Below are 27225 nucleotides of genomic sequence, written 5' to 3' on the forward strand. Positions count from 1 at the left end.
GTTCTGGCCACAGGCTTCTCCTTGCACCTCTGGTTCTCTCTTGGAACACTTGAATTATTCATGACACACGGTGCATCCCTGCACACAGACAAGCCCTGCTGCAGCCCAGTGCAAAACAAACGGAGGGCCTTTGGTGTGAGAATGGCAGTTCTATGGCTTTAAGAAGGAGCTGGTGCGCCCTGCAGCAGAAAAGCCTGTAGACTCAGCTGTGTTCTTACCTCACTTTCCCTTCTGCAGTGACCTCACCCTGCCACAATGCTACTATTCATGCAGATGGAGTGAAACACTGCATACAAAAGTTTCATTTAGTCACATAAACAGGAATATTTAGCCTGTTTGATTAAAAATGAAAGCTAGATATTTGGCTTTCTGCAATTTGATGGGGTTGAAATAGGGTTTTTTTTTTTTAATAAGTTTAATTTTAAAGACTAAGCTTGAAAAAAAAAAAACAGAAAAAATATCCAGCACCCCCCTCCACCTTCAGTTTTGCGGAAGGGAACTATATTCCCTTGTAGGGTTACCCTTCTCTCAACCTTTTTTGTATCACAGTCCTTAGATCCCACAGATTTTCTGTTTATTGTTAGAAAGTCAACCATAGAAAATATAGACATTGAAACTTTTTCTTAAAATACAGATCTATTTTTAAACTTTTATTCATTTTATTTAACCAAGAAGTTCATTATGACTATCTGAATGTGTGTGTGTGTGCATATGCATACAAACAAAGATTTAGAATAAACTCAGAAACTGCATTCAGTTGCTTTCAAAGTTGTAATCTACATAGGGTTGAAAAGAGGACTTGGAAAGAGGTTTCAAAGAATCCAGTTCCCCAAAAGGCACCTGTGGAATTACTGCTAATTTTAATTTCTCAAAAATATTTTTTTCTTGTTAATAAAAGAAACCTAGATTAGAGGAGTTGAAAAACAAGCATAAAGAAGAAAATAAATATCACTCATGATTCTAACATCTGAAGATAACTTTCTGATATATTCCTACCAGGTAGGTGTGTGTGTGTGTATGTGTGTGTGTGAGAGAGAGAGAGAGAGAGAGAAAGAGGGAGATTAGGGACATATTGTATAGACAGTATTATTTTTATTTTTCCACATAGTATGTTATTGTGATCACCAGAGCATTTTCTCCTGACACTGTTTTTTGAAAATATGATTTTAATTGTTCTACAGCATTATATCGTTTCCTCATTGTTTACCCAACCACTTCTACAGCACTGCAGTGAAGATCCTCTGCCTAGTTCTGCAATTACTTTGTTGAATTGATTCTTTTAGGTGGAACTGAAGTATACAGACATCTTCAAGGCTAACTAAAACCTCAAAGGGCTTGGTACAGCTTGTCAATTTGTTTTCCAGAGAATAGAATCATTATGTGTGGCATATAATTGATATCCTCTTAGCCGATCTACTTTAGTATTCGGTATGTTATAGAACAGCATCTCTTAAAATATTTTCCACTGGAAAACATGTATTTTTCTTAACCTCCTTACTATTTCTGACAATAAAAAAAAAAGATTCCTTTTAGCGACGAACAAAGAGTGGAAGATAAACTCTAGTTTCTTCTTTCAATGATCTGCCAGGTATGAGAAATTCTACTTATTTTTCTAATCATATAAGAGGATGAGAATATATTCGTGCATTATTGGAGAAGACATGTTATCGTAAAAGAAGACACTGTAGTAGACATTGTCTCAAAGAGCTGTATAATTCACCGCTTATTAGATGAGCCATATTTTAAATGTACTAGAACTGAGCTTGCTATTTAAAATGAAATCTTAGGGTGAATCCTTTGGGAAAATGTAGAATCCTTTGTTAATGCAGGAAATTACAACAGTATTTATTTCACAAGTTCAGATTTCTATGTGAAGATTTCCCTCAAAACAAGGAGTACCTTAGTCTCAAAATATTCTCCTGAGATACTTATTAATTGCAAAGGGAAAGATAGTAACTTTATGGTGGAGAAACCTGACAGAGACCACCTTAACCAAATGATCAAAGTTAATACCACCAGTAATAAGATTTATCATCATGATGTACCCCTGACATGATACACTGAAAAGGACACAGCATCACCTCTGGGGTGTTCTTCTAAAACATACTTAACCCCAATAATCAGGAGAAAACCTCAGACAAACACACACTGGGGGACATTCTATAAAGTAACTGACTCTTAAAAATATCAAGTTCATGAAAGACTGAGGATCGACTGAGAAACTCACAGATTAGAGAGACCAAGGAGACATGACAACTAAATGCAGTGTGAGATCCTCAGCTGGGGGCCAGAACAGAAACAAGACATTGGGGGGGGGGGGTAAGGTAAGATATGAATAAAGTCTGTAGTTTAGCTAACAGCATTGCACCAATGTTAATTTCCTGGTTTTGATAATTATTCTATGGCTATAGAAGATATTAACATTAGGGAAAGTTTGATGAAGGGTATGTGGGAACTCTCTGTATATTTTTGCAAATTTTCTGTAAGTTTAAAATTATTCCAAAATGAAAAGTAAAAAAAAAATTTTTTTTAATTACAACATTAAAAATGAAAAGAAAAAACAAAATGCACCTATAACACACAAATTTCACATAAAAAGGCAAGTCCTCTCTGGAAGGCACTGGATCCTCCCAGATATTTGCAAACCATAAGTAACCCCATGACTGAGTAGAAAAATCACCCTCCGTTCCGAAATGGCTAATTTAACCCGTTTTTACGGAAACCTGAGTGCATGCTATATTTATTCTTTATTCGTTGCTGAAAGGAATCTCATTTTTTTTGTCAGAAATAGTAAGGAGGTTAAGAAAAATACATGTTTTCCAGTGGAAAATACTTTAAGAGATGCTGTTCTATAACATACCTAATACCAAGGGATGTGGCCATCCCTTCAGAGTCGTGCCTTTCTTAGAAGGCTGAGAACGGCATCTTAGTAAACAAATACACATAAGAGAAGAAGGAGCATCTCTCCCCTCCACTCCATCCTCACTGCCCCAGGCTCAGTCTGCTTGTGCTACCTGATACTTCCCAGGCTTGTGGGCAGCCAAATTGTTTCCTTTGTTGGCTAATGCGGAAGGAAAAAAATTGCCTTGATATTTAGGAAAAGTCTAGAGAATCTAAACCAAAACACTTCAGCCAGGGACATGCCATTTAATTTTTGAGGAGATTATCAACTATTCTATTTCCGCCCTTAAAATTTTTCAGAATCTGTATTCAACCAGATGGATAATTGAAAGATTCCATAGGGATAATTAGGCCTATGTTTAGCACAATCCTGAAAGCTGATGGAAGCCTGAAATTTCATTACCTGATAAATTCATTCCAAAAAATTAGATTTCAACTCATGACATTTCAATTACATATTTAAAATGAGTATTTAATTTGATAATTATTACATGCTGATTAGGTGTAAGTATATCATGGAAACTATATCTTCTCTGGGTTTAATTACCACATTGCAGAAACATCAAAATGAGGCTTAATTCATGTGTTTTAATCATCTTTTACTAATTAAAATATAATAAGTATGGAAACTGCAAGCGTCTCTAACTCTAATAGGGAAGAATTACATAGCTCACATTAAGGCTGAAAATGTATTTCTTATATTTCTTGTATATCAGATGCCTATGATATGAGTTTAAAATGTTTAATATACAGCCAACTAATTCTTTAAAATGAAATTCATGAGTTTTCTTATCAGAAATTTGTCATGTTAAATGAAAAAGCAAGTCCAGATAACTCCATACAAGAACCATTCCATATAAAGCTTAAAGATAAGCAAAATTAAATAATATTATTGCTAAGAAACTCACATATGCATGATAAAACTACATTTTAGATGCTAAGGAATGATAAGCACAAATCTCAGGATAGTGGTGACCCAGGGTGAGGTAGGAGAATGGGCTGTGGAAGAGCACACAGGTAGTTAGAAACTACTGGTGATGTAGTTCTGGGGCTGGGCGGTACATTCACAGGTATTTGTTATATCATCTGTGCTTTGTAACATACATGTGTACTACATATACTCTCATTTTAAGAATACTAAGGGAAAAAAGAAAAAAGTTTATTCCATTTGAAATGCTGTCCATTACGATGACCAAGAATTAGGAAAAGTACTTGATCATTTGCATATATAGATTTATTATTAAAGGTTACATTTTGGGTCTAGTATTATATCTAGAAAAGATATAGTGTACTTTTTTATATTATACACATTAAAAAAAAGGTGAGTTGCCAAGAATGATGTCAAATTTCAGTTCTTAGCCAACTTCTTGGCCAATTGGATTCTACTTCTGAGACATGTAAAACTATTTATCTTGCACAAAAATCTGGCAACTGCATTAAACACTTCTTCTACTCATACTGATGTATTAGGTACCCCTAGCAACCTAATAAACATGAAATAACCTTAAAGATTGCTTTGAAAAATCAGCTGATTCCATCATTATGGGCATTGTTGTAATGAGACCTATAAAATGCAGATGACATTTGATAGAACTCAAAACAATAAAGTCTGAGTTAATACCAGCATCTATGGTCTTTTGTTTTCACAAAAGCAACATACAATGAACATATGGAAACTGATTGGATTTGGCCAGTGTACAAACTGCCATCACAATTTGTAGAGTCCGATGATTTCTTGTTCAAGGATAATTTCCTCCCAATTACTTGTATTCAATCCACTTCTTTTCACTGTCCCTTTAAGCAGGTAGACTCTCCAATAGCTGGATGCCACCCAATGGGGCTTGAAGCAGAGGAGGCAAGAGTGACTCAGATCAGAGGAGCACCTTGTAAATCAGCCACATGCAGCACTGAGACATCCATCAGGGCGGTGTGCCCTTTCTCCACTGCTGCAGTCATGAAGTCATGGGCCTGCCACGGGGCTAACTTATTATTAAAATAAATCACTGGCCTGGAGACTTGAGCTTAAATGCCAATTAACTCATAAGTAAATGGGAAGGAGCTGACTTGACTCACCCAGAACAGTGTTCAGAGAAGTTGCTGAAATTACCACTCCATGTTGAGGCCTTGGCTCTCACAGATGCTGAAATACCTAGAGAATAGGGGGCTAGAGCATGTGCCTTATAAGGCCAGGCTTGAATTCCACTCACAAATTCCCCCTTGCTATTTTCTTCCTCAAAGATAGGTGCAACTGGCTCAAGGTAGGTTTAGTAGAAGCATGAACTTTCAAAAGCACTACATCCTCTTTGATTGTTAAATAAAAAAAATTTTTTTAACTCATAGCCTCCTGCTCTCTTGTTGCTTTCTTTGTCTCTGCACAAAAGCAGCTGTGTCACTGGAAGAAAAACTGCATTGAGCTTTTCTTCCCCTCTTTCATTTTGTTCCTTTCCAGGCAGCATCTCACAAGCCCACTGTCTGGAGAACCAAGACCTACAAGCCATTCTAAAATCCTAACTGCATGCCGGTGCACAGGCAGGCTTCTTTTCCTCCCTGCGTAGTAAGTCAAGTATAGAGGCTTCCTTGCTCAGCAATATCCTGCAATGCCAAGTTCTAGCTTCATTTGTTCCATAGATAATGAAGTCTCACTTCTCAAGAACAAAGTAGCCTCCACAAAGCCTGCTCAGGGCATTTGAAGAGTCTTCTCAGTACTCTGGGATTCTTCTTGTTTCACAACATTGAGCCCTAGTAACTCATCCTCCTTGGCTAGGACACAAGTTCTCTCGTTGCAATAGGGTCATGCTCAGAATGCAGTCTCTGCCCTTAAAATCACCAACTTTGGCTTCAAGTAAAGAGATTTCCCTTACCTGCACATTGTTCTTTCACATGATGACAACCAGAGTTATAACTTGGATTTCAAAGGAGTCCTACACATCTATTTGCTTGCCTCATTCACAAAAACCCAAGATACCCACAGCTCTAGGGATTTACCACTAAATGTGGCTTATATAGACTTGGACTTGCTTGGACTACCATGAAGGCAGTCCAGGCTGTAGGAAAACAAAACACTCCGCTTCAGCTCTTCACTGTCCCTGTTCCAAGTGACCTATAGACATGTTATTAAAACATGGCCTATTAAGTCATTATTTTTTATCCTGCTTATCCAACGCCATCAGGTAACAAACCACCAACCAAAGCCAGCCACATGGCCACAGGCCCAATTGGAATACATCCACTGACCCTGTCATATTGTGCTGGCTTTTCTCCTAGAGAAACAGACATCACCTCACCACCCTGAACAGTGATTATAGAAGGGCCTTCCCCACACCTCTCAGGATCTTCTCCATTTCCTGGATCCAGGTAAGAAAGCTTGTTCCCTCAGGAACGGGGGCTATTAACAAATGAAAGGGCAAAACTGGTAAACAAAGGCTGTTTTTCATCATCCAGTACAGGCTGGGAGGCTTTGATCTTTGTGTCAAGCAAAGTAGGGCCAAGCTTTGCCTCTCCATCATTTACAGGACAGGCCACAGGTGTCATGTCAGCAGGCTAGCCCAGAACATGCCTGAACCTTCCTCAGAGGATGAAACTGGAAAAAATGTGCTGGGACTGGTCCTCCTTGCCTGGGTATCTGGCTTCAAGTTAGGGTTTAAGAGTGCCTGTGTCTTCTCTCTGCTCTGCCGTGGAAACAGGAAGGTGAGTCCCTTCACCATGACAGGTTCTACACAGCTGCCAGGAAACCTGTATCACATTGCTGCCTCCCTCACTTAAAGGGAATTGGCTGTACCTCCCTTTGGATAGAATTCTGCCACGCTGCAGATAACTGTCTTGTTGTTCAGCCACTTTGCAGTTCTAAATGCTTCTTTCTCATTATGGGATTCATTTCGGCTTTAGCCTTAATGAGTAATGATTGATGCATTCACCGTCTATTACAGAAATGATGCTGCTGAGAATATTTAAAATACAATGAAAGACCATCAAATCACCGACCAGGTGCTTATGTGCGTGCGCTTGTGTATGTGTATGTGTGTGTGTGTGTGCGTGTGTGTGTCCCTTTTTCTCTTCCTCTCCATCTATCCTTCGTGTTCATATAAGACGATACCCATTGGCAGCCCTCATATTATTTACTTACAGCAGAAGTAAGGAGTTCCAGAACTGCCTCAGGAAGGAAAATCTTATTTCTAATACGGAAAATGATTGAGAAGATAGGAGCTTAGAAAATAAAGTATAAAAAAGTTTATAAAATAAGGTATGAAAAAGAAGGTATAAAATTTTTTCTTGAGAAAAAAAAAATCAGACCTGTTTTGAACTGAAACTATTTTCTACACTGGAGCCTAAAATTTCTAGCTCCATCAGTCTCCCCTCTGTAGAATCCTAAGAAATGTCTGTAAACCAGTAACATTTTCTCAGGGGATTTCATTACTGAAAGGACTCATTAGGAAAGACATTAAAATACAAATTACCTCATAAACTATTTAGTTGTGTACCCAGTGGGGGCATGTACTTACTAGGGCCTGAGCTTTTCACAAATAGAGCTAATCAATTAAGCTTCATTAGAAACTGAAGGGGCGTTATGAAGATTGGATAAGCCAGGGACCAACTACAAAAGGACTTGACAGGAAAAAAGCATCTTCTGTAACAGAACTGCTAAAGTTAATTAGCAGCTTTTGGGTAAAGTGGATACTTCAAAATATTCCTGTCTTGGGCCAGAATCTCCTCAGGTTCAATAGTTCCTAGATCAGTTCTCCTCGCCTTCATATGCCTCTGACCAACCTGACCACCTTTTTAAATTGCAGGTTTGCATTTAGTAAGTCCAAGGTGGGGTCCTAGATCCTGCATCTCCAACCAGCACCCAGGTGATGCTAATGCTGTGGGTTCAGAAACCCCACTTTGAGCAGCAAGGTCTCAGATAAGATAATTTAGCCCCAAGACACAATTCAAGTAGCCTTCACGGTGTTAAAATGGTCTGCTACAGATGGATGCCACGTTGAACCTACTTTTTCTTGCTGCTCCACATGGCAGGACAGAATAAGAAAGTTACAGGCAGACTGCCCTTGTACTGAAATTTCTTTCCCTTCATGTAGCTAGAGAATTTATTATCACTAATATTATTGGTGAAACTTTAATGTGACACTAAAATAGAGGGGGCCTGTTGGAAAATTAGCTTTGCATCTCCTTAGAGACCAACTTGTAAAGGAAATTCTACAGTGCATTTTTAATAGTTAGATGGAAGGGTAGAGATAGTTTTTATTTTCCTCTCAGAACAAGGAAATATTTAGTCAGGCTCTACAAATTCACATCAAGGCACTGAGCTAGCATGAAGCTGGGTTTTCTATAGGAGTACTCCCGCAGGCTCTAAAAGGAAGTACAGGTTCTTAGGCAAAAGCGGGGAGCCAGAGGGTCCTGGGTAGCATGAAAATGTTAATCCTGAAAGTCTTGGACTGAGCTGTCCTTGCTAGTCTCTTAGAAAACAGCAGCATTCACTGCCTCGCTAATCATGCCTCTTCTCGAAGGAGAACATCTGCATTGTTTCAGTGGTCAGATCAGTCACTGAAGGGGGCAACAAGGAAACTTCTCCCCTGTCTAGACAGCTCCAAGCCAACGTGGCCACATCTGCTCTGGGCCACAGGGCTCTGCTCTGCCATGGCAGATAGGTTTCTTAAGTTCATGGCAGAGGCAACAGCCATGGGCAGAGGTGAGGGTGCCTCTGCTCCTTCTCAGCTCTCAGAACACAGCCGGGCACTTCAGACGGGGCCAGGGCACTGATACAATACCCAAAATCTCAGCACGTTCTAAGTTGGGCATAGACTCACGCAAAGGGGCAATGACCTACTTCCCAAATTCCGTGCTGTTCTCTAGGCCATTGAGTACATGGCTGAGAATATGGCCAAACAAGAGCAAGTCTGCCACTGGGTCATGAATGTGGAGATATGGCACAGGGAACTCAAAAGCTATCCCTGGTTCAGTGGCTGTCACTAACAACCAGGTGAGGACTCAGGACCCATATTCCCTCCCCCGACCTCTGTAAATCACACTTTCAGTTACTTCTGAGAACACTTAAACACTAGATGTGTGCCAGGATGTAGTTGAAAGAGCCATGTGAATGTGACATAGGGACAGCTTTCCCCTTCCTCCGAAGAAGCACTGGGACTAGGGTGAGCAAGAGAGGTACCCAGGGCACAACTCTTACGGGGATACTCACTCTCACGGTTGTGCAAATGCATCAGTGCAAAGTCATCATTTGCACAACCCTAAGAGTGAGTGCTTTCTTAAATTTGTACCCTGGGCACCTCTCTTGCTCCGTCACCCTAATCCAGCCCTGAAGCTAAGCTTCAGAAGTGGACCAATCTGCAAGCTTCTATGTTTACTGAGGGAGAGCTCTTAATTGGAGAGACCAACTTGACACTGCAGGGCTTTATAGGTTCCCACCGAAGTTCTGCCAGAATTTGAGATTTGATTTTGCAAAGGCCGATCACAGGGTCCTGGTCAGGGTTTTGTTTTAAGAGTCTAAGATTTAAGTAATCTTCAGTTTACTTTTGGAAACTGATATGGGCTGAATTCTGCTCCCCCTGACAATACATACATTGAAGTCCAAACCCCCAGTACCTCTGAATGTGACTATATTTGGAGATGGGGCCTTTAAAGAGGTAATTAAGGTAAAATGAAGTCCTATGGGTGGGCTCTAATCTAATATGACTGATGTCCTTCCTTATAAAGAGAGGAGATTAGGACAAAGACACACAGAGGAAAGCCATGTGAAGACACAGGGAGAAGGTGGCCACCTATAAGCCAAGGAGAAAGGCCTGGAACGGAGCCTTCTTTCACATCCCTCCAAAGGAAGCAACCCTCCTGACACCTTGATCCTGGACTTCTACCCTTCAGAACTGAGAGACAACACATTTTTGTTGTTTAAATTATCCCGTCTATGGTACTTTGTTATGGCAGCTCAACAAACCAATAGAGAAACTGTTTCCTAAGTGTTCTACTGTCCAGCTCTGGTTTTTTTTCTTCTTTCAAAAATAGCCTTGATCACTAAGGACAACTAGCCATAGCCTTTTAGGGTCTAAACTTTCATCCAAGTCTCAACTCTCAGATAGTGAAAGCAAAGCAAGAAAAAGCAATAGTCTGTGATACTGGTTGAAAATTTTCCAAGTGTATCATTATAGGTGAATGACGGTTGGCAGGGTATTAATTTATGTTTTAAGAACTCATAGATATAATTTCTAGGTGGACAAAAATGTTAGAAAATGGTAGTGTTGTTAACGATGAGGAGGAGATGAAGGGCTTGTTGTCTAAGATGAAGTAAGCATATAGAATCGCTTCAATTAACTCAGCCCTGGCAGGGGAATATTTAATCTTTCTCTAGGTCATCTCCATCACTCCTGTCTTTGGTTTTGGTGCTAAAAAAAAATCAATCAATCAATTGCTCCGACATCAAAAAGTCACAATATATCAATCGAATGTGAGAACGGTGCACTGTGGCTATTTTTAAGAGCTATGAAAATGTCGATATCTTAAGCCAGTAGGAGATGCCTGTCTTTGCTAATGACGAATCCTAGGGACATCGATTTCTACGGTGTATGATCATCATTCCTCTGGTTTCTAAATCCAGTAATGGTGTGAAATAGCCATAATGGAGCTCACAGTAATAAAAGAAGAAAAAGTTCAAAACACACTTCATTCTGGAGGTATTGAGTTGTCTTTTTAAAAAAGTAATACATCTTGACTTTGTAGAGGTTCACTCTACAAGAGCCCGTACCCGGGACGACTCCAGGGATATGCTCCCCTCAGAGAGAAACGTGTTTCCTTTCCTTCTCAGTAAAGCCCAGGTGGCTCCCCTACAGCAACTAAAAAGCACTGTCTCCAGGGATGGTGGGAGGGGAGTCCTATTTATACTACCCCATTCTTCTCTCAACACGTGTAGACAGACTCTTTTAGATACATTACGGAATAAAAGGCTTTTGTGGGCAGCCCTGGGAAAGTAACCATCTCTGACATTTCTTGTGAAAAAAATTGTTTTGAGTTCTGAATGACTGACTTTTAAACACACTTGGGGAACACCAGTCCTGTGTGAGAGTCAGGCCTGCCTTAAAGGTAGAAGAATTGCTTGCAGAAGATCCACCTTGGAGCTCCAAAGGCAACACTACAAACCTTTTGAAATGTGCCCCACCCCACAGAACTTTTGGTAACTCAACAACCTTCAGTCAAGTAGAAATCTTGTTAATTTAAGAAGTGTGTAGAAAATCCACTGGGTGGCCAGGTAATGTGTTCATAGTGTGTTCTTGGTCTTGAGAAGCTCAAAGCCTAAAATCCAGGTAGAATATTGTCCTTTTAAGTTTCATTTGCTTGAATAAATATCAAACTACATTTAAGTAAATTTTAGAAATTACTTGCCAAGTGATAATGGAAAAAAAAATTCTCCTTTTCTCCCAAACCATTCATGCCATCTTTCCAATTACCTTTTCGTTTTCTTAAGAGTTAGACGTATGAAATGGTTTTCTACTGAAAAAGGATAAAAAAGCAAGGAGATTTTAAATAGGAATCTGCAACAAAACTGTTTTTCCCTTTATCTTGTTCACCATTTTACACAATTTCTAAAGACCTGATCTCCACGTGAGTCTCAGCACACTTTAGAACAGTTTTTGTTAAGGAGACCTTTCTCTGTTGATCCCTCGAATCCATCTCTTCCTTCAAACAGATTTCTGTGACCAGTGTTTCCCAAACAACAAAGTACATCACAGTCCTAGAAATGGAACGCCAAGTGGCTTTTTCAATAAGCAAGAACTCAATTGCACTTTGTAGACACTCCCAGCAGAGGAAAAATACCGAACAAACAGAAAAGGGAAGTGCTCACTGTCTCTAACTTTAGGGAATAAGTGGCCAGGGGTGAGTTTTATGAGATCCGATTGTACAATTCAGAGAATAAAATTTATATATGTACACGGTTGTTTACTGTTATTTTCATTGGATCTGCCTAAGTCATCTGCCCATAACATGCCTAGAACTGCTTCCAAGGTCCCTCAACTAGTGGCATATAAAAGCTGCTTTTACAGAAGTCTCCAGTTGCCAGCCTACATATCAGCCAGCGATTTGCATAATCCTTAATACCTCCCTCCCCAAGTCCTTTTTTCAGCCACCTACTGCAAACAAGGTCTGGCTCAAGCTTCCCTAAACTAATCCATGCTAACACCATTTAGAAGGGGGACTATTCCGTGTAAGTTGGCACAGCCGAATAAGCTCCCCATTGTACAAATGGCAGTCTTAGGAGAAAGACATTAATGAATATGCCGGTGGGGAGAGTCCTCAGCTTCTCAGCTGCTTGCTGGAACCCTAACGCTGGAAGAAACTCGAATGTTTTTTTAACCAAGGTAAGGAATTTAACTCTACCTCCCTGTCTGAATCCTAACAGCTCTTCAAGACCCAGATCAAAAGCAGTAACTTCATGAAGACTGAACTGGCCTGACCCTTCAAGTCTCCTTCCTGACCCCCAATAATCAGTCTCTCTTTTGAACTCAAATACAGTTTTTGGTAATTTTTTATGACCGCTCCCCCAACCTTGCTCAATATATACAGGTTATTTAGAGGCTGGCATTGTGTCTTTGCAAAATCCGTAACTGTAGCATAAACAATACATGCTTCTTGAATGAATACATACATACATACATACATACCTATATACATACATGAGTGTTTTAAATATTTTTTTTTTTAGCTAACTTCCTATGCTATCTCTTCTCTAGTATCTCCAGGCTTATGGTCACTCTATTTATTCCCCCTGGAAAACCCTTCCTTCTCACCCTTCCGATCTGCTTAGACCAGTGCTGTTGGATCGAAATTTCTGTGATGACGGAAACGTTCCTTATCTGTGCTGTCCAATATGGTAGTCATTGGCCACATGTGGCCACTGAACATTCAAATGCATCTAGTGAAACTCAGAACTGGAGTTTTAAATTTTATTTTATTTTAATGAATTTAAAATTTAAGTAGCCACATGCGGCTAGTGGCCACTGTGCTGAAAGAGTACAGGAGCTTGACTCATCCAAGAGGTCTTCCTGGAGAGCCACTCTGGAGGTCTCAGCGCCATCACCGTGAAGGTGGATTTGACACACACTCTGCACTTGACTTTATCATAACCTTTATCACAATATACTTGGTTGTCTATATATTTACCTGATTTCTCCATTGGACTGTAAGTTCCTTTAGGCTTGAATTATGTCTTATTCACAGTTTTATTCCCAAAGGCCAAGTATAATATTGGCATTTTGGAGGGGCTCGATATTTTTTTCAATGAAAGGATGAAAAAAGGAACTGATGGCTCAGTGGACTGGTAGAGACATTTCTACATATATAATAAATCTACAAAGCCGATATCTTGGAACCAAGTGAGCTGGGAACTAAGAGATTAATGGTGGTGATGTGACCAATTATCTTTGTCTAAGGAACATGCATAGCTCTTTAGCTTATCTTTCCTTACAAATGCAGGCCCTGTCTTCTGCATAACTGGAACTGAGGAACAACTAGCTTGTAGAGCTCCTGGTCATTAAGCCACGACTGTCCAGACTTGCTCTTTAAGAAAATTCCCAGGAGATAAAATTCACTGCAATGATGGAGTGAGATAAACATGCTTTTGCTGTGATCCCATGTTCTCACATACCCCATACCAGTCTACAGAACAGCTGGACTCATTCATCAGATTTGAAAATAATCAGGTCTTCACACTCTGTTATCACGGGTATGGTTGTTCCAAAGGGTATGTTGGCGAAGAGCCTTCTTCACTATGTCCTAGAGACTCAGCCACCTCCATCCAAGGGACTGGGACGCTCTCCTTCACTAGCATTTCTTCCAAACCCACTTGCAGAGCATAAGGGAAGTTCTCATTCAAACCAATAATGATCCTAGGTGTTTTGGAAACAAAATAAATGCCAAAAGTTGGCATGGCACCGCTCATGTCATTTTAGGGTACACAGTTGAGTCTCGTGGCTAGACATATTCCAAATATTTGTATAATTTCAAGTAATTTGTACAGACATAGTGAAAGCCTATTTTAGGCAGTGGAATTTAATATATATTTCTTGGTGAGCCTTTCATCTTTTGTGTAATTTTAGCCCTAATATTTTAACATCAAAATATTCAATGTTATAAAATGTTTTCATATTCGTATGTTGGTGAACCAACAAACCATAAAACAAGAACATGTGTTTGAGACTCAAAAATATGCTGCACTGAGCTCTGCTTTCTAAAATAAGCTTTTAACTATTTTAAACTTTTTTTTAAAGTCATTTTTATTCTTACATATTTCAATTAATTGGTGAATTCAAAGCAACAGCTGTGAAACTCCCAGGGGTTTTCATATCTAAGTCCCTATAAGGAGCAGAGTAATTTAGTGCATTAATCAAAACTGGGAGTTGAATTCTAGAACTGAGTTTACCACAGCTTTGCTGAATGATCAAAGGTAAGGTACTTAATCTCTCTTAGTCTCAGTTTTCTCTTCTATGAGAACTTTGTACAAGTATGTTTTAAAAATCATGAATTAAACCAATAAAAGAAAGAGAAGTAACCTTTGAAGTAGGGGGGAAAGGAAAGAAAATAATATATAAAGAGAAAGAGAAATTACTGTGTCCCAGGTATCAGATGATTTCCCTGCATCACCTCATGTAATCCTGAAAATAACTCGATAAGTGAGGCTCTACAATTATCCCCATTTTACAGATGAGAAAACGAGGAACAGACAGGTTAAGCAATCAGGTCCTGCAGCTAGGGTTTGAAGCCAGGCAGTCTGATTGTAGGGTCTTTGTTCTCAACCAATGGTTCATTCTACTTCTCAAAGAAAAACAAAAAGCAAACTCATCTTATTCTTAATTCTAGTTGAGAGCTGTGGCTCCCATAAAAGGCTAGCTTGAGCATCTGTGTGAAAGGTGGGAAAATGTTCTACATATCTTAAAATATGAGCTATCAGTCATTAGTAACATTATTGTTAAAGGCACAGAGACTTGGTATTTTCCAATTTAACATTCAAGGTTTCAAACACTAAAAAATAACCCTCAAATTCCAGGACCTATAGTAATTTGAACTTTTGCTGGGGTGCAGATTTAAACTACATCTGCTACACAGTTCTGGGCAGTAATACTGTCAGTCTGGCCCTCCATCCAGGGTCAGGACTGCAATGTGGTTTTCTCTGCCTACTGTCCTGGGTACAGGGATGTGATGTGCTACCTGCATGGGTTTGGGGATTCACAGCAATGCCAGGCAAAACTCTCAGGAATGTCAAGGGTCTACTGCTTAAAAAAAGAAGAAGAAGAAAAAAAATGGAAGCCTAGTGCATAGTTGACACTAATAATAAATATTTGCCAATTAATTGCCACTGCTTCTACCCCTACTAGAATCCAGTCACCGTGTTGTTTTTAGGTTGCCAAAGCAGAGATCCAGCATGGAAGGGTCAGATTTCAGAGTAGGGTCCAAATCTTCAGTTTGCTACTTGCTGGCTGAGTGATCCTGGGCACTGTCCTCTGAACATCAGCTAATCTGCCTATAAATACAGGGAGATCTATCTAACTATCTATCTATCTAATCTGAATCACTGTGCTATACACCTGAAACTAACATGACACTGTAAATCAACTATACTTCAATAAAACAAACAAACACCAACAAAAAATCAGGGATACCTACCTCATAAGATAGTTGTGAGGATGGAATAAGAGAATACACGTAAATGCTTAGTCTCAGTGCTTTATGTGCAGTTCCTCACTGAATCTTCACAATATGAAAATCACATGGTCACATGGCCCATGATCAGCATTCAATGCATGTTTGATATTATTATATAGTTACTCACATTCATCGATTTGACGAAGAGACATTCTGTGCCAACTGTGTGCTAGGTAGTCAGATCCCTCCCCTGAGGGGGCCTAGGCACTAGTAAGGAGGTTACAGTCTGGTTAACGTTAAGACTCACTCAACCTTAAAATAATACTCCATTAATATCACCCCATGGGAATTAAGCTATTCTATATTTTCAGTTTAACTTTCTTGCTTGAGAATGGATTCAGCGACATTTAACCATCGAGTAATAATGATAAAGTTCAATCAATATAAATCCATATACTTCCATCATGGCTGGTGAAATAAAAATGGTCAGAGATTGATTTCTCATAAATGGGATAAAGCAGGATCCATATAATCTACCTCAGATAAGTGTGAGAGACACAAACATATCTTCAGTTTATTTAAGATACTTGGATTTATATTTAAATAAACAAAGGCTTAGTTAGATAAACACAGAAAATGTGGAAGAGCCACATTCATATTCCTAGGGAAGCCAACATTTTTGCAAGAAGTCAGTCGAATAACTATAAAAAATCAGAAAGCTTAAGGAGATTTTTTAAACCCTCAAAACACTGTGCATCCAAGCAAAAGAGTCATGTAAACAAAACAAAACACCAAAAAACTACTAAATATATTTTCAGACATGCATTGAGTTTTAGAAACAAAAATATATTTAGTAAAGTAAGGTAGTAAAGCCAGCTAATTATTAAGAATTTGAAAAATGCGGTGGAGGGAGGATAATCTGCTCTATCATTTGTTCCCTGTATTCCAATACTCACTCCAATGAGGAAAAATTGCCTGAAAGTACAGAAATGTATCAAAAAAAGAAAATCAAGTGGCCAACAAATATAGGAAAAGATGTGTAACATTACCATAATGTACAAAATGCAAACAAAAACTGGCCAAGATTTTGTTTTAAAATGAGAATGTTTAATACTTCCGAAAATGCTATAAGATAGATGTCCTCCTAGGTTACAGGAAGGAATGAAAATAAGTGTAAATTTTAAGAAATTTGTCAGTATATATACCAAGTCTTTAAGATGTTTATTCCCTTTGACCTGGTAATCCTAATTCTAGGAATCTATCCTAAGGAAATAATCAAAGATATAATTAAATAATTTCAGATCAGTTTTTTGTTTTGATTTATTTTTCTAATCAAAAGGTTATTTCTAGTAGAGAAAATCTAAATACCCAGAAATAGAAATAAAGTGAAAAATTTTATGCGATAGCCATAGGATAAATTATACAATTATGAACATGTTTTAAAAGATATTTAGTGATATGGGAAAATGCTCAGAGCATCATGTGAAATTTTTCAAAAGCAGGATATAAACCAGAAGTCGCATGCAGGGCTTCTCTGCAGAGCTGCACTTGGCTGTGGCTGGCAGAGCCCCCAGATACCGATGCAGGGATTTGGGAAATTGTGGGAAGGATTCTCACCTGCTCAAATATCTCTCTCCCACCCACTTGTCATGGGTCCTGAAATTCTACCACTGGTGAATCAATCATCTGAGTTAAGTCCTACCTTATCCCTGGAACTTTAAAAAAAAAAGCCCAAAGCGTGGAGCAGCCTATTAAGTCACAGTAGCATCTCCAACTAAATTGGTTTATGACTTTCCTTCTTTCATTCTATCAACAAACATTTACTGGGCACCTAGAACGTGCAGGAAAGATGCCAGCCCTGGGACATGGCATCAAATTGGCCTCTGTTCTCAAGGAGTTCGCAGTGAGGCTGGCAGTGAGGCAGGTACACAGACGATGACACGTAATAAAGCCTGTACAAGGAATAGATAAACAAGGTGCAAACGGAGTCTACCCAGCAGAAGCCGTGGCTCCTGTCTACCTGAGGAAGTTGAGAAGACTTTGCAGGAAATGTGGTGTGCATTTGAGCTAAGTCTTGTAAAAAAGGAGGAGTGCAGTTTGCAAAGCGAAGGAAATAGGAGAGGCAAGGCAGCCAGAAGCCCTCAGAAAAATGCCAGCCTCCTGGGAGGGGCTTTCAGAGAGTGACCATGGTGCGCGGAGCTGAGTGAAGCAGGAGAGGCTGGGAGGGACACAGGACTGGTACCCTGGCAACATGGGCACATTCCCATGCGGAGGTGCCAAAAGGGAGAAGCATATTCCAGGAAAGGGTGCAAGTGAAACACTTGCCAACTCTGAAATTCTACCCAAGTGCGCTCTTGTTCCCTCTTATTCTTCAGATGCTGGCTCTCTATTGAAATCAGGTTACTGCCTTGCCTCTCTGGTTGCACTTTTAATCTCTAGAAACCAAGGCCACAGTTGGATGAAAATCTCATCCTCCTTAAACACATCTTCTGTCTGGTGATTGCAAATATCGTTTCAAAGTAAAAATACTCGATGTATTTATTTTTATTGTTGAGACTCACCGATTCTGAGAACCTAATGATTCATCTTATACTAAGGCAAATAAAATATATAAAATATACAATACTATATAGTACAGCTAGATTTTCAAACAAACAGGGGATAGAAAGACCATTTTAAAGGATACCAACAGGAAAAATATATTCTTGGTTAGTTTTGGATTTGAAGATTGGATTCTCCCTTTTATTTTTTTAACAAAAGAAAAATCCCACACTTTTAGGAAAACTTTGCCTCCTCTATCTTCCCCAATGCCCCCCACTTCCATCCCCCTCAAGGCACAAGTTTTCTGACAGATCTGCTGTACCTGCCACATAAAAAACCAACTCAAGGCAGACCATCATCCCAAAGTGCAAAGCAAACTTTCCTTATTAGTGGTGCTGGCAAAAATCTTGGAAAGTGTAAGCGACATAAATTCCAAGAAAAAGACCAAAATATATCTCTGCAAAGCAGAACTTCCTTGTAACAAGATGTGTAAAATTCCTTTTTTCCCCACTTGGCTATTCTAACATAAGCTGAACTTATTTGTACAACGTTCCAAAGCAGACAAGGAAACACGCGTGCACACACGTATACAAACACACAAAGAAGACGTGCCTGAAGACTGTGTGAGAGGGGGTGTTCCAAACCAGACCGACCGTGCGTGGCGTCCTTGCCCAGATGCATCTGACTTCAGGCTTGGGAACGTTAAACAAACACAAAAACAAGAGCCGGCGATTCGCGTGCTGGGCTGGGTGACAGAGGCAGCAAGCAAATATTGGGATTGTATTTCACCTGTTACCACGGTTACCAAAACAGGGTGGAGACTTGCAGAAAGAGAAAGAGAGAGAACTGGGAAGACAGTGAGTCCTAGGAGACTATCTGAATGTGCGTGTGTGCGGAGCCGCTGGTGAGGTTGGAGATGGGGAGAGCCCAGAGAGGGCCGATGGAAAGGGACATTTCAATACCGCTTTGTGATGGGTGCTCAGAGAGCTTGGTCACCACTTCACACCAGCACGAAACAGATCTCCGAAAGCCCAAGGAAGATCCATGCAGTCCCAAAAAACACAGCAATGAGAAGTGGGAAGTTTACTTTTGCTTGGTGGCAGGCAAAATCAAGTCAGTTTGTACTGGGTGCCAAGAGAGGCAATACTTATCATGAATCCACGCTTTGGATAACCAAGCAGAATAGCTAAGTGGTCTCATGTCAAGACCCCTAAGTCTCAGGAAGAATTATAGAAACTGGACCCATTCCTTCAGGCATTCTGATGATGAACTTCAATTCCCATTGGATATAAAAGGGAAAAGCTGATTGACCCTCTTCTCCCCGGGTACTGACAACGCTTCAGGAAACACTCCCTTAGAAAATTCACTATCACAGCAGCCAGCAGATGGCTTTCTCTGTCAAGTCCTGACTAGCACATGCAGAGTGAAGTACTATAAATTGAAAACCTGGAATCTGGGTTCTAATTCCCCTTCTTCTGCTAATTAGCTACCTGACCTTAGACCAGCTGTTAACTTGAACTTCAGACCTTTGTTTCTCAAAGGAAAGAATTTTGCCAATATAATCCTTTCCTGCTTTGGAATTTGGTGATTCATAAGCAATTGCTAATCTCTCAAATTCTCATTTTCAAAACAAATATAATCAAATGTATAATCCCATGTGTTTGGGATCTTGATCAGCACATGGAATGTAAATGCTGCAGGAATTTATTCTGTTCTGTAGAAATATAAATACATGGTTGCTAGCTCTTATCAATGATCTCATAATCTAATCACTCACACTGTACCAAAAAACTCGACACAATATATTCCTAAATTAAACATTCTACAGTTTAAATGGGCAAAGTGGTCATGGCATGTGAAAGTTTATACTTTCAGCCAAGAGAAAGGAGTCAGGGCTTCCATTAGCTCTTAGAGTTGTGTTGCTGCTTTTCGTTCTTTAATTCAGCAGTTGTCTTGGCCAGACAGAAATATGAATCAGCCTTCTCTCTGGTGTTTAGATGATGAGGACTAGAGAAGCTAATAGTTAGGTGGCTGGGCCTAGCTATTAATTTGAACTTCATCTTATTGATACTTTAATACCACTGAATTTCGCTTTTATAAGAACTTGCTTTGATTCGGAATAAGTTATCATGGGGACTCCAGAGTCAGCATGATATAGTAGAAACAGGACAAAAATCAAAGGAGACTTGGGCTCAGAGCCTGGTTATGCCACTGGATCATGCTGGAAAAGTCACTCAGAACCTCTCTGTGTCTATAAAATGAGGATAGTAATAATTCCCTGTTGACCTTAGAGAATTGCTATGAGGCTCCGAGGAGACAATGTACATGGAAGCACTTTGCAATTTGGAAAGTGCTCTACTAATATGAACTCATAGGACGATCATCCCCACTGCTGGCAAAACATTACGGTTTATGGTCAGGACCAAGGGCCCAATGCTGGGTTCACATCCCAGCACCATATTTTACCAGCTTGTATGTTCTTCACAAGTTACTCAACCCCTCAGTTCATTTATAAAATGAGATTAAGAACAGTTACCTCCCTAAGCGTATTGTTTAGAGAATTAAATGAGATAATATATTGCAAGATGCTTAACATAATTTCTGCCACATACACAAGTGATTAATTACTGTTAACAAATACTATTTCCTACCATGGTGTTTTAAGAAGGCAAATTGCCCTTAAAATAAGATCCATCATACATATTAGTGAGAGCTTAGATTTTCGTGGTTGTTGTCATAGAATCTTACCTAATTCCTATCCACCTGCATATTGGACAGTGGTTTTTCACAGCACTGAGGGAGAAGGATTCTGAAGAGTGGTCATCTTGGTTCAGCCCATCATCACGTTTTGATCACTGGCTACAGGGACACATGGCTGCTGGCATGATTCGAAAGTTAATGAGAAGAGAGTGTCTGTCAAGTCAACAGCATTTCCTGCCTCGCCACAAAGCTTGTGAGAAGCAGACAGCCTATTTATTCACTGCTTTTTTATTCCTGGACACTTAGGAAGTGAAGCTGAGGATGATTAAAGCAAATAGGCAAATCGCAGAACTACATTTCTCAAGAGTGCCAGAGAGATATTACCTGGAGACTGTCTTTTCCTGTGTATAAACTTTCCAGGCAACTCCATATGGAGCCAGGTTTCTCTGTGATTTATCTGTTGGACAGTGGGTGGCCAAGGGGCACTGTAGGCAAACAGTTATCCAGCTCGATAATTAGGGAGGGGAAAGGCAAACACAAACACACCCAGGTTGACATTCAAAACAAAGTAGAGATTTAACCATGGATTGCTCACTCTACCACCCCAGTTTTCGTGTCTGCCAATCTGCCAGGAGGAAACCATGAGCCAAAAAAAGAAGCACTGTTAGTAATTTATCAGTACAGCTGATGGAAAAAGCACAATTCTGGATAGAAGCGTGAAGGCCTTTGTTGAAGCCCAGCTTTGTGTTTAAATGATGGCTTGATCTCCCTAAGTCTTTACCAGGTTTGGTGTCCTCACTTGTGAAATGAGGAATTGGGCAAGTTCTTCACTAAGTGCCCTCCATCTCTAAAAGGTCTTGACTCTCAATCCTTTTGGTTTCTTTTATTCATTCATTAATGTATATATTTATGTATTCATTGAATAAACTGTAAACCTAACTGTGGATGAGGTATTGACAGTAGGTGACCAAAATACAGCACAATCAATCCACCACAGTGGAAGAAACAGCATTTAGTATTGATTGCTCTCAATTCCTAGGAGGGCAATGATATTCCAAGTTCTGTTTTCTAAGGAACAGACATATTGCTTTCCTCTCAAGGAAAAAATATGACGGATATTGTTTCTAGATGTCTTTCAAACACATCAAATGTTGTCAGCTACTCTTTACAGGCTGAATACTTAGCTTAACATTTAACACACTTTATCCTCTCCTTCTTAGCCCCACCCGTACCCCCTACGCACTCCATCTCACCCTCATTTCCAGGGCTAGGGTTTGGTTCCTTCTCATAATTTTAATTCAACTCAGCTCAATTAAATTCAGGTCTCATTCATGGGGCCTTTCTCAGTACACGGAGCTTACACAATGCAAGGATTATTTTCAAGGAGCTTCCAATCAATCAAGTGGGGGAGACGCACATGTAAAACAAGAAATGTCATGATTAAAATGTGTTTGAATAAGAGGCAGTGAGGCTGGACCAGTCAGTGAAGCCACAGAGCTCTGGTTAAACCAAGAGGTAAGCTCCATACTAAACAACCACTCCACATTTTTTTCCAGGTTATCTGGAGATCTAAACTATCCTTGCCATCCTTGTCTCCCGTTAGTATGTATATATAAATTCACCTAAAAAGAATTTGATTTAATCCTCTGGTTACTGATACCTGGAAGCTGTGTATTTTTATCAAAGGATCAATGTTGTGATGGAAAAGCTTTGTCATTAGAGTCTGAGACTTTAGCTTTTGCTAAGTGATGTGTCATTGGGCCAGTTTTTTAACCTCTTGGAGCCTCAGCTGCCTCAGCTGTAAAATGCGGACAATATCCCTGTTATGGGGCTGTCCTGAGAATAAAATCAGGTCACAGCTATACATACCTTCTCACTGCTATCAATACTTCCTAGGCTTCCTACCCCTATCCAAATTGAAGGTGGAATCTGGGCAGAGTGGTCAGAGCCCTCCATGAATTGTTGTTTATACGCCATCCTCATTTTCATCAGTTTCAATACGATAGTTGTCATCTCATCATTAATGAGACTCAAAGACAGGTGTATGGACAAGTTCTCCCCACCCCTTATTTAGTTTCCAACCCTGTTATTGACTTCTTTAAAAAGAAGAAAAGGAAAACCTTTTTCAAAGTTAGATAGAATTGGTCTAATTCTCACAGACAGAAATGAACAGAAATCTACATGACTCTGAGGGCACCACATCCACGTCATTGCAGAATCACTCGCACCCGGCAAAGGCTAGAAAAACGGGTCCCAGTCTGGTTTGCATTTCCTATCTGTTCTGTCTCCTTCTTCCTCCCCTTTTCCACTTCTCTCTGTTCATCCTCCTCTTTCTCTCCCTTTCCCCTTTGAGTGTTAAAACTGTCCATCAGGTATCCAGTGAATTTCCTCCTAGCCGACACCATTTTCAGGGAAGACACCCACCGATTCCAGGAATCTGGAAGGAAGAGCCTACCTCTCTGGGTGGTTAGAAAGATGGAAGGCTCTCACAGCTCTGAGTCTGCTCTGACCCCCAAACGAAACCCAATATGCACATATTCACTTGCATAATTGTGAAGTTATATGTTTCTTGGCTTAATTCTTCAGAAAAAGATCCATAAAACTAAATTATTATCTGCCAGACTTATGATCAAATCAGCTTGGACAGATGTGATTACAGTACTTTGAAGTGCACTGCTTGATACTAATACACGTTAAATCAAAAGAAGAGCATGTATGATTTTGACTTAAGATGTTGCAGGTTAATGCAAGATGGAGCTTACTGGGGACACCTATTTTGCTCTCTTCCACAATAGAAGTGACCGATTTGGGGCAAAGAAAATGGATGTCTTCTATTGAGCCATCACTTGTCAGACAGCTTCTAATAAAACTGTACCTGTAAAGCAATCCTGTCTACAGCTTTTGGCCACCTCGAGGACCTCTGAGTTTCCCCAGAGATTCAGGATGATGGCTTTTGTCAGTGGCCAAGAGGGAGTGTAAAGCAGACACTCTGACAGCACCATTCCCGGGAGACGAGGTCTGCAGCGCTGTGAAGTGGGCAACACCTCCCAGGCGGCTCTCTGCTTTCTCTTGTGCTCTGAGAACACACCCCACACAGTGCCTTCATCACAATAGCCCATGTGTGACCTTTGGAAACGTCCTTGAAAACAGCGAAACCAGAGTCTTAGTTGAAATCTGGAATCCATTCTAGTCTTACACAGGAAGAAAATTAGGCATAGAACAACAAAGCCCACAGCTCTGAGAAACCTGGGGGGGCTCTGGCTGACATTAACATTGCGGAAGAGTTTTTTTCTTCTCTACTTTGTATTTTATAAAAGCTTTTCATCTGAGTAAACCAAAGCTGCTAGAAAATATTGTACGGTTAGTAGATGGCAATAACGGGTTTCTCCAGTGAATAAAGCAAGCAGAAATCAGAATAAGGACGCTCAGTAATGTATTAAAAGTCATTCACTTAACGCTTTTCCAAGCTACTAGGTAAATGCTCTTCTTCCAAAATATAAGTGGCCGATATTACAATTTTTCCCTTTGGATTAACAGTAATCCATATTTGTATTGGCAATACCCGGGTTAGGGGTGGGAGTTTGGAGCAGGGGGAAAAGCTGTATCTACTTCATGATACAGTTGGTTTGCCCAGACATCATGGATCTGGAAATATTCATTCACTTAGAACATGAATCAGCAGAGTAGTATGCCTGCTCAACATTTAACTCAACAAACATTTACAGGGTAACACTATTTTTATAAGTACAGCCCAATTCTCCCTTTTGTCTCCTGCTGATATCATTCACTATTAAGCTGCCATATCATATGTTTTTATTTCATACATATAAATAACTATAAACCTGTACTCCCTTTGGAAGCATTTTCCTTCTTTGCCAGCAAGAAGAGGGGTAGGACACTTCAGAGTCAAGTGGTGGCATAAAATCCAATGAAACTCAACTGCAGGGAAATTTGGTTTGGAGTTGTGTTTTAGAATCTACCTCAAGTTTGTCTGGGAGGTCCCTCAAAAGGGATACAGACCCTGAACTAAATTAGGTGATTCAGAAATAATCCAGCTGGAGGAGTAGCATCTGATGCTTAGACCCAGAACACTTATTCATACACATGAATAACTTAATTTTATTTTTTTCTTAAGTACCGTCACAATTCATTTTTTATTTTCCTTTAAAAAAATGTAAATGGCATTACTCTGGTCTCCAAAACAGATGCCAGTTTGGACTTTACTCTGCCAGCAAGTATTTGGTTTGGCTCAGCAGGGCTTGAGTTGAAAAAACATTTGCCGATTCCAAAAAGATTTAACGAGCTTTGCTGAAGGTGCCGGTGCAATTTGGCATGTCACAGGGACTGTGGCACGGCAAAGAGAACTCTCCCAACCACAGATTTTATTTGCCCAAGGTAGCCAACACTGGGAGTTCAGTTGCTTCTTTGGGCTGAGAAGCTGCAAGTGAAATGAGTGAAGTTTCCAAGAGAACGTGACCAAAGCAGGCGCCAAAAAAACTTGCTGCCATTGAAAACGAAGTCACTGGGTATTGAGGGCTAATTTTCAGAGATGTCAATGACATCCTCACCCCAGCCATTAGACAGGGTCCCTAACGCTGTCAGTCAGCAAACCAAATAAATCTTTGACTTCTAGCAAAAGCTATCTATCCAATATCAGATACTAAAAACTTTGCTGCAGTGTATTTTGTTGACATCTGATACCTTACTAACTGTGGTGTCAGAATTTATATGAAAACTGAATGACCTACTTCAAGTAACTCCACGAAATATAACCAGCAAATTTACTTTATATGGCCAAGATCGACATGCATTGCTTTTATTAATATTTGGTAGAATAGAAATGCACGAATCTATCACTTTGATTGGAAAGACTGACCTTACTGCATATCAGTCTCATACGTTAAAAGTCACTGAAGTTGTCACCTGAAATCACACATTTCAGTATGAGCTGCAGTTACCCCATGAGAAAACAAGGCACTGGTCCTTTCAGCTCAATGTCACATCTGATGACTATAACAAAAACTGAAAAATATTTTCATAGTAGTATGTGCTTAAAAATCACATGTCTGTCTTGGTGGCCGTGGGGACAGGAAGAGTGGCGTTGAAACTGTGACTACCTCGAAGGAGAGAAACTCTGGATTGTTTTTGCTAATTTCTCTTTCTGAACAAATATACACATACTTGGGTACATCCCTCCTCAACTCTTATGGATTTCCCCAAACTTCCAAAAGTCCCTCTCACTAAGGCCACAGGCTGGTCCAATGTTTGTTATATGAGCATCCGACGCCAAGGTTCAGTAACAAATAGCCTCAAAGAGAGAGCCAAGCTCTGCACAGCTTTTCCACAGAAAGACCTATTCATTGAAACAAAGACAGAGCCATCTACCTGACTTGACTGAAGTTTGGAAGTCAGAGCAGAAATCAAAAGAAAGAAAAAGTCATGAAATAACAAAAGGATGATTATAACTGTTATTTACCATTTTGGCTTCTGAATGCATTGGCTGGACTTGGGGAGAAGCACAGGGGTTGCTGAGATTTGGACCTTGCATTCCCAGGAGGTTGGAGTTCACTGACATTTGTCTCTCCATCTAAGAGAAAGGAAAGTAACAGAATCAGAAGTCTGAGAAAGGCAGTCTAGGTCATAGACAAAGCTGCATTTCTCTTTCAAATGGATCGTTTAGAATTTCTGTGAATAACTCCCGGCAAAGCCTGTGGTTTGCTGAAGGGTAAGCAATATACTCCTGAGCCTTGAACTCAAGCACATCAAAGAATCATCCAAAGCTGTGCCTTCTAGAGAATACGCCTGATGCCAAAGAGAACTACGTGTTGCCATGGTAGATCATTTCCAAACAAAAGTATGCAATACTTCCACTTTTGCGAACACTCCAAATACTACTCATCATGCTTATTTTTATAGCTACACAGAATAACATATGCCTAGAAAAATGCTGGCAGGATACAGAATATACCAAATGGTTATCTCAGGTTATCTATGGCTTTTTTGCTCTCCCTAAATTTTATTCAGAAACGTGAATCATTTTAGCAGTGAGAAAAAATTCATTTACAAAGCCACCCTCTTAAAGATGACGTGTCTTCCTGTCTCTCTAACTCATGACCACAATCAAAACGACCCAGCAGAGGTATCTGAGCTGCTGCCCCGGCGCATCTTCTCTTCCCTGTGAACCGTGTCTGACTACACAGGAGCAGTTTTAGGCCTCACAGCAGGGCTAGGGCTCTGGAAAGGTGAAGAAAGCAGTCAGGGTGCTGAAGACTCGCGATCAATGCCCTCCACTGTCCTGCTGGCCTGCCCTAGTGTCGAGAATTAACATTCAAATATCTGAATTGAGTCCTGGCATTTTTTTTGTCTCCGGGGCGCGTCCCTGTTAAAAAGTAAATACAGCAAAATCTCTATTTCAGTCAAGGACGGGTGCGTCTGATTCATATT

At 40.0% G+C, this 27225-nt stretch overlaps 1 protein-coding gene across 7 annotated transcripts in view; it reads right to left on the reverse strand.

The window, feature by feature from the left end:
• The window catches only part of CREB5 (cAMP responsive element binding protein 5), a 408270-nt gene that overhangs the window by 75369 nt on the left and 305676 nt on the right, over window positions 1–27225 (reverse strand). For 6 of the 7 annotated variants that reach the window (XM_007193493.3, XM_007193491.2, XM_057549811.1 and 3 more), the window contains one exon: window positions 26258–26368. The exons of the other annotated variant lie outside the window; for it this stretch is intronic. In XM_007193493.3, the coding sequence (XP_007193555.1) occupies window positions 26258–26368 (111 nt within the window). The remainder of the gene's footprint in view (window positions 1–26257; window positions 26369–27225) is intronic. 7 annotated transcript variants of the gene reach the window in all.

This window comes from Balaenoptera acutorostrata, chromosome 7 (assembly GCF_949987535.1).
Source record: "Balaenoptera acutorostrata chromosome 7, mBalAcu1.1, whole genome shotgun sequence".
Taxonomy (NCBI): domain Eukaryota; kingdom Metazoa; phylum Chordata; class Mammalia; order Artiodactyla; family Balaenopteridae; genus Balaenoptera; species Balaenoptera acutorostrata.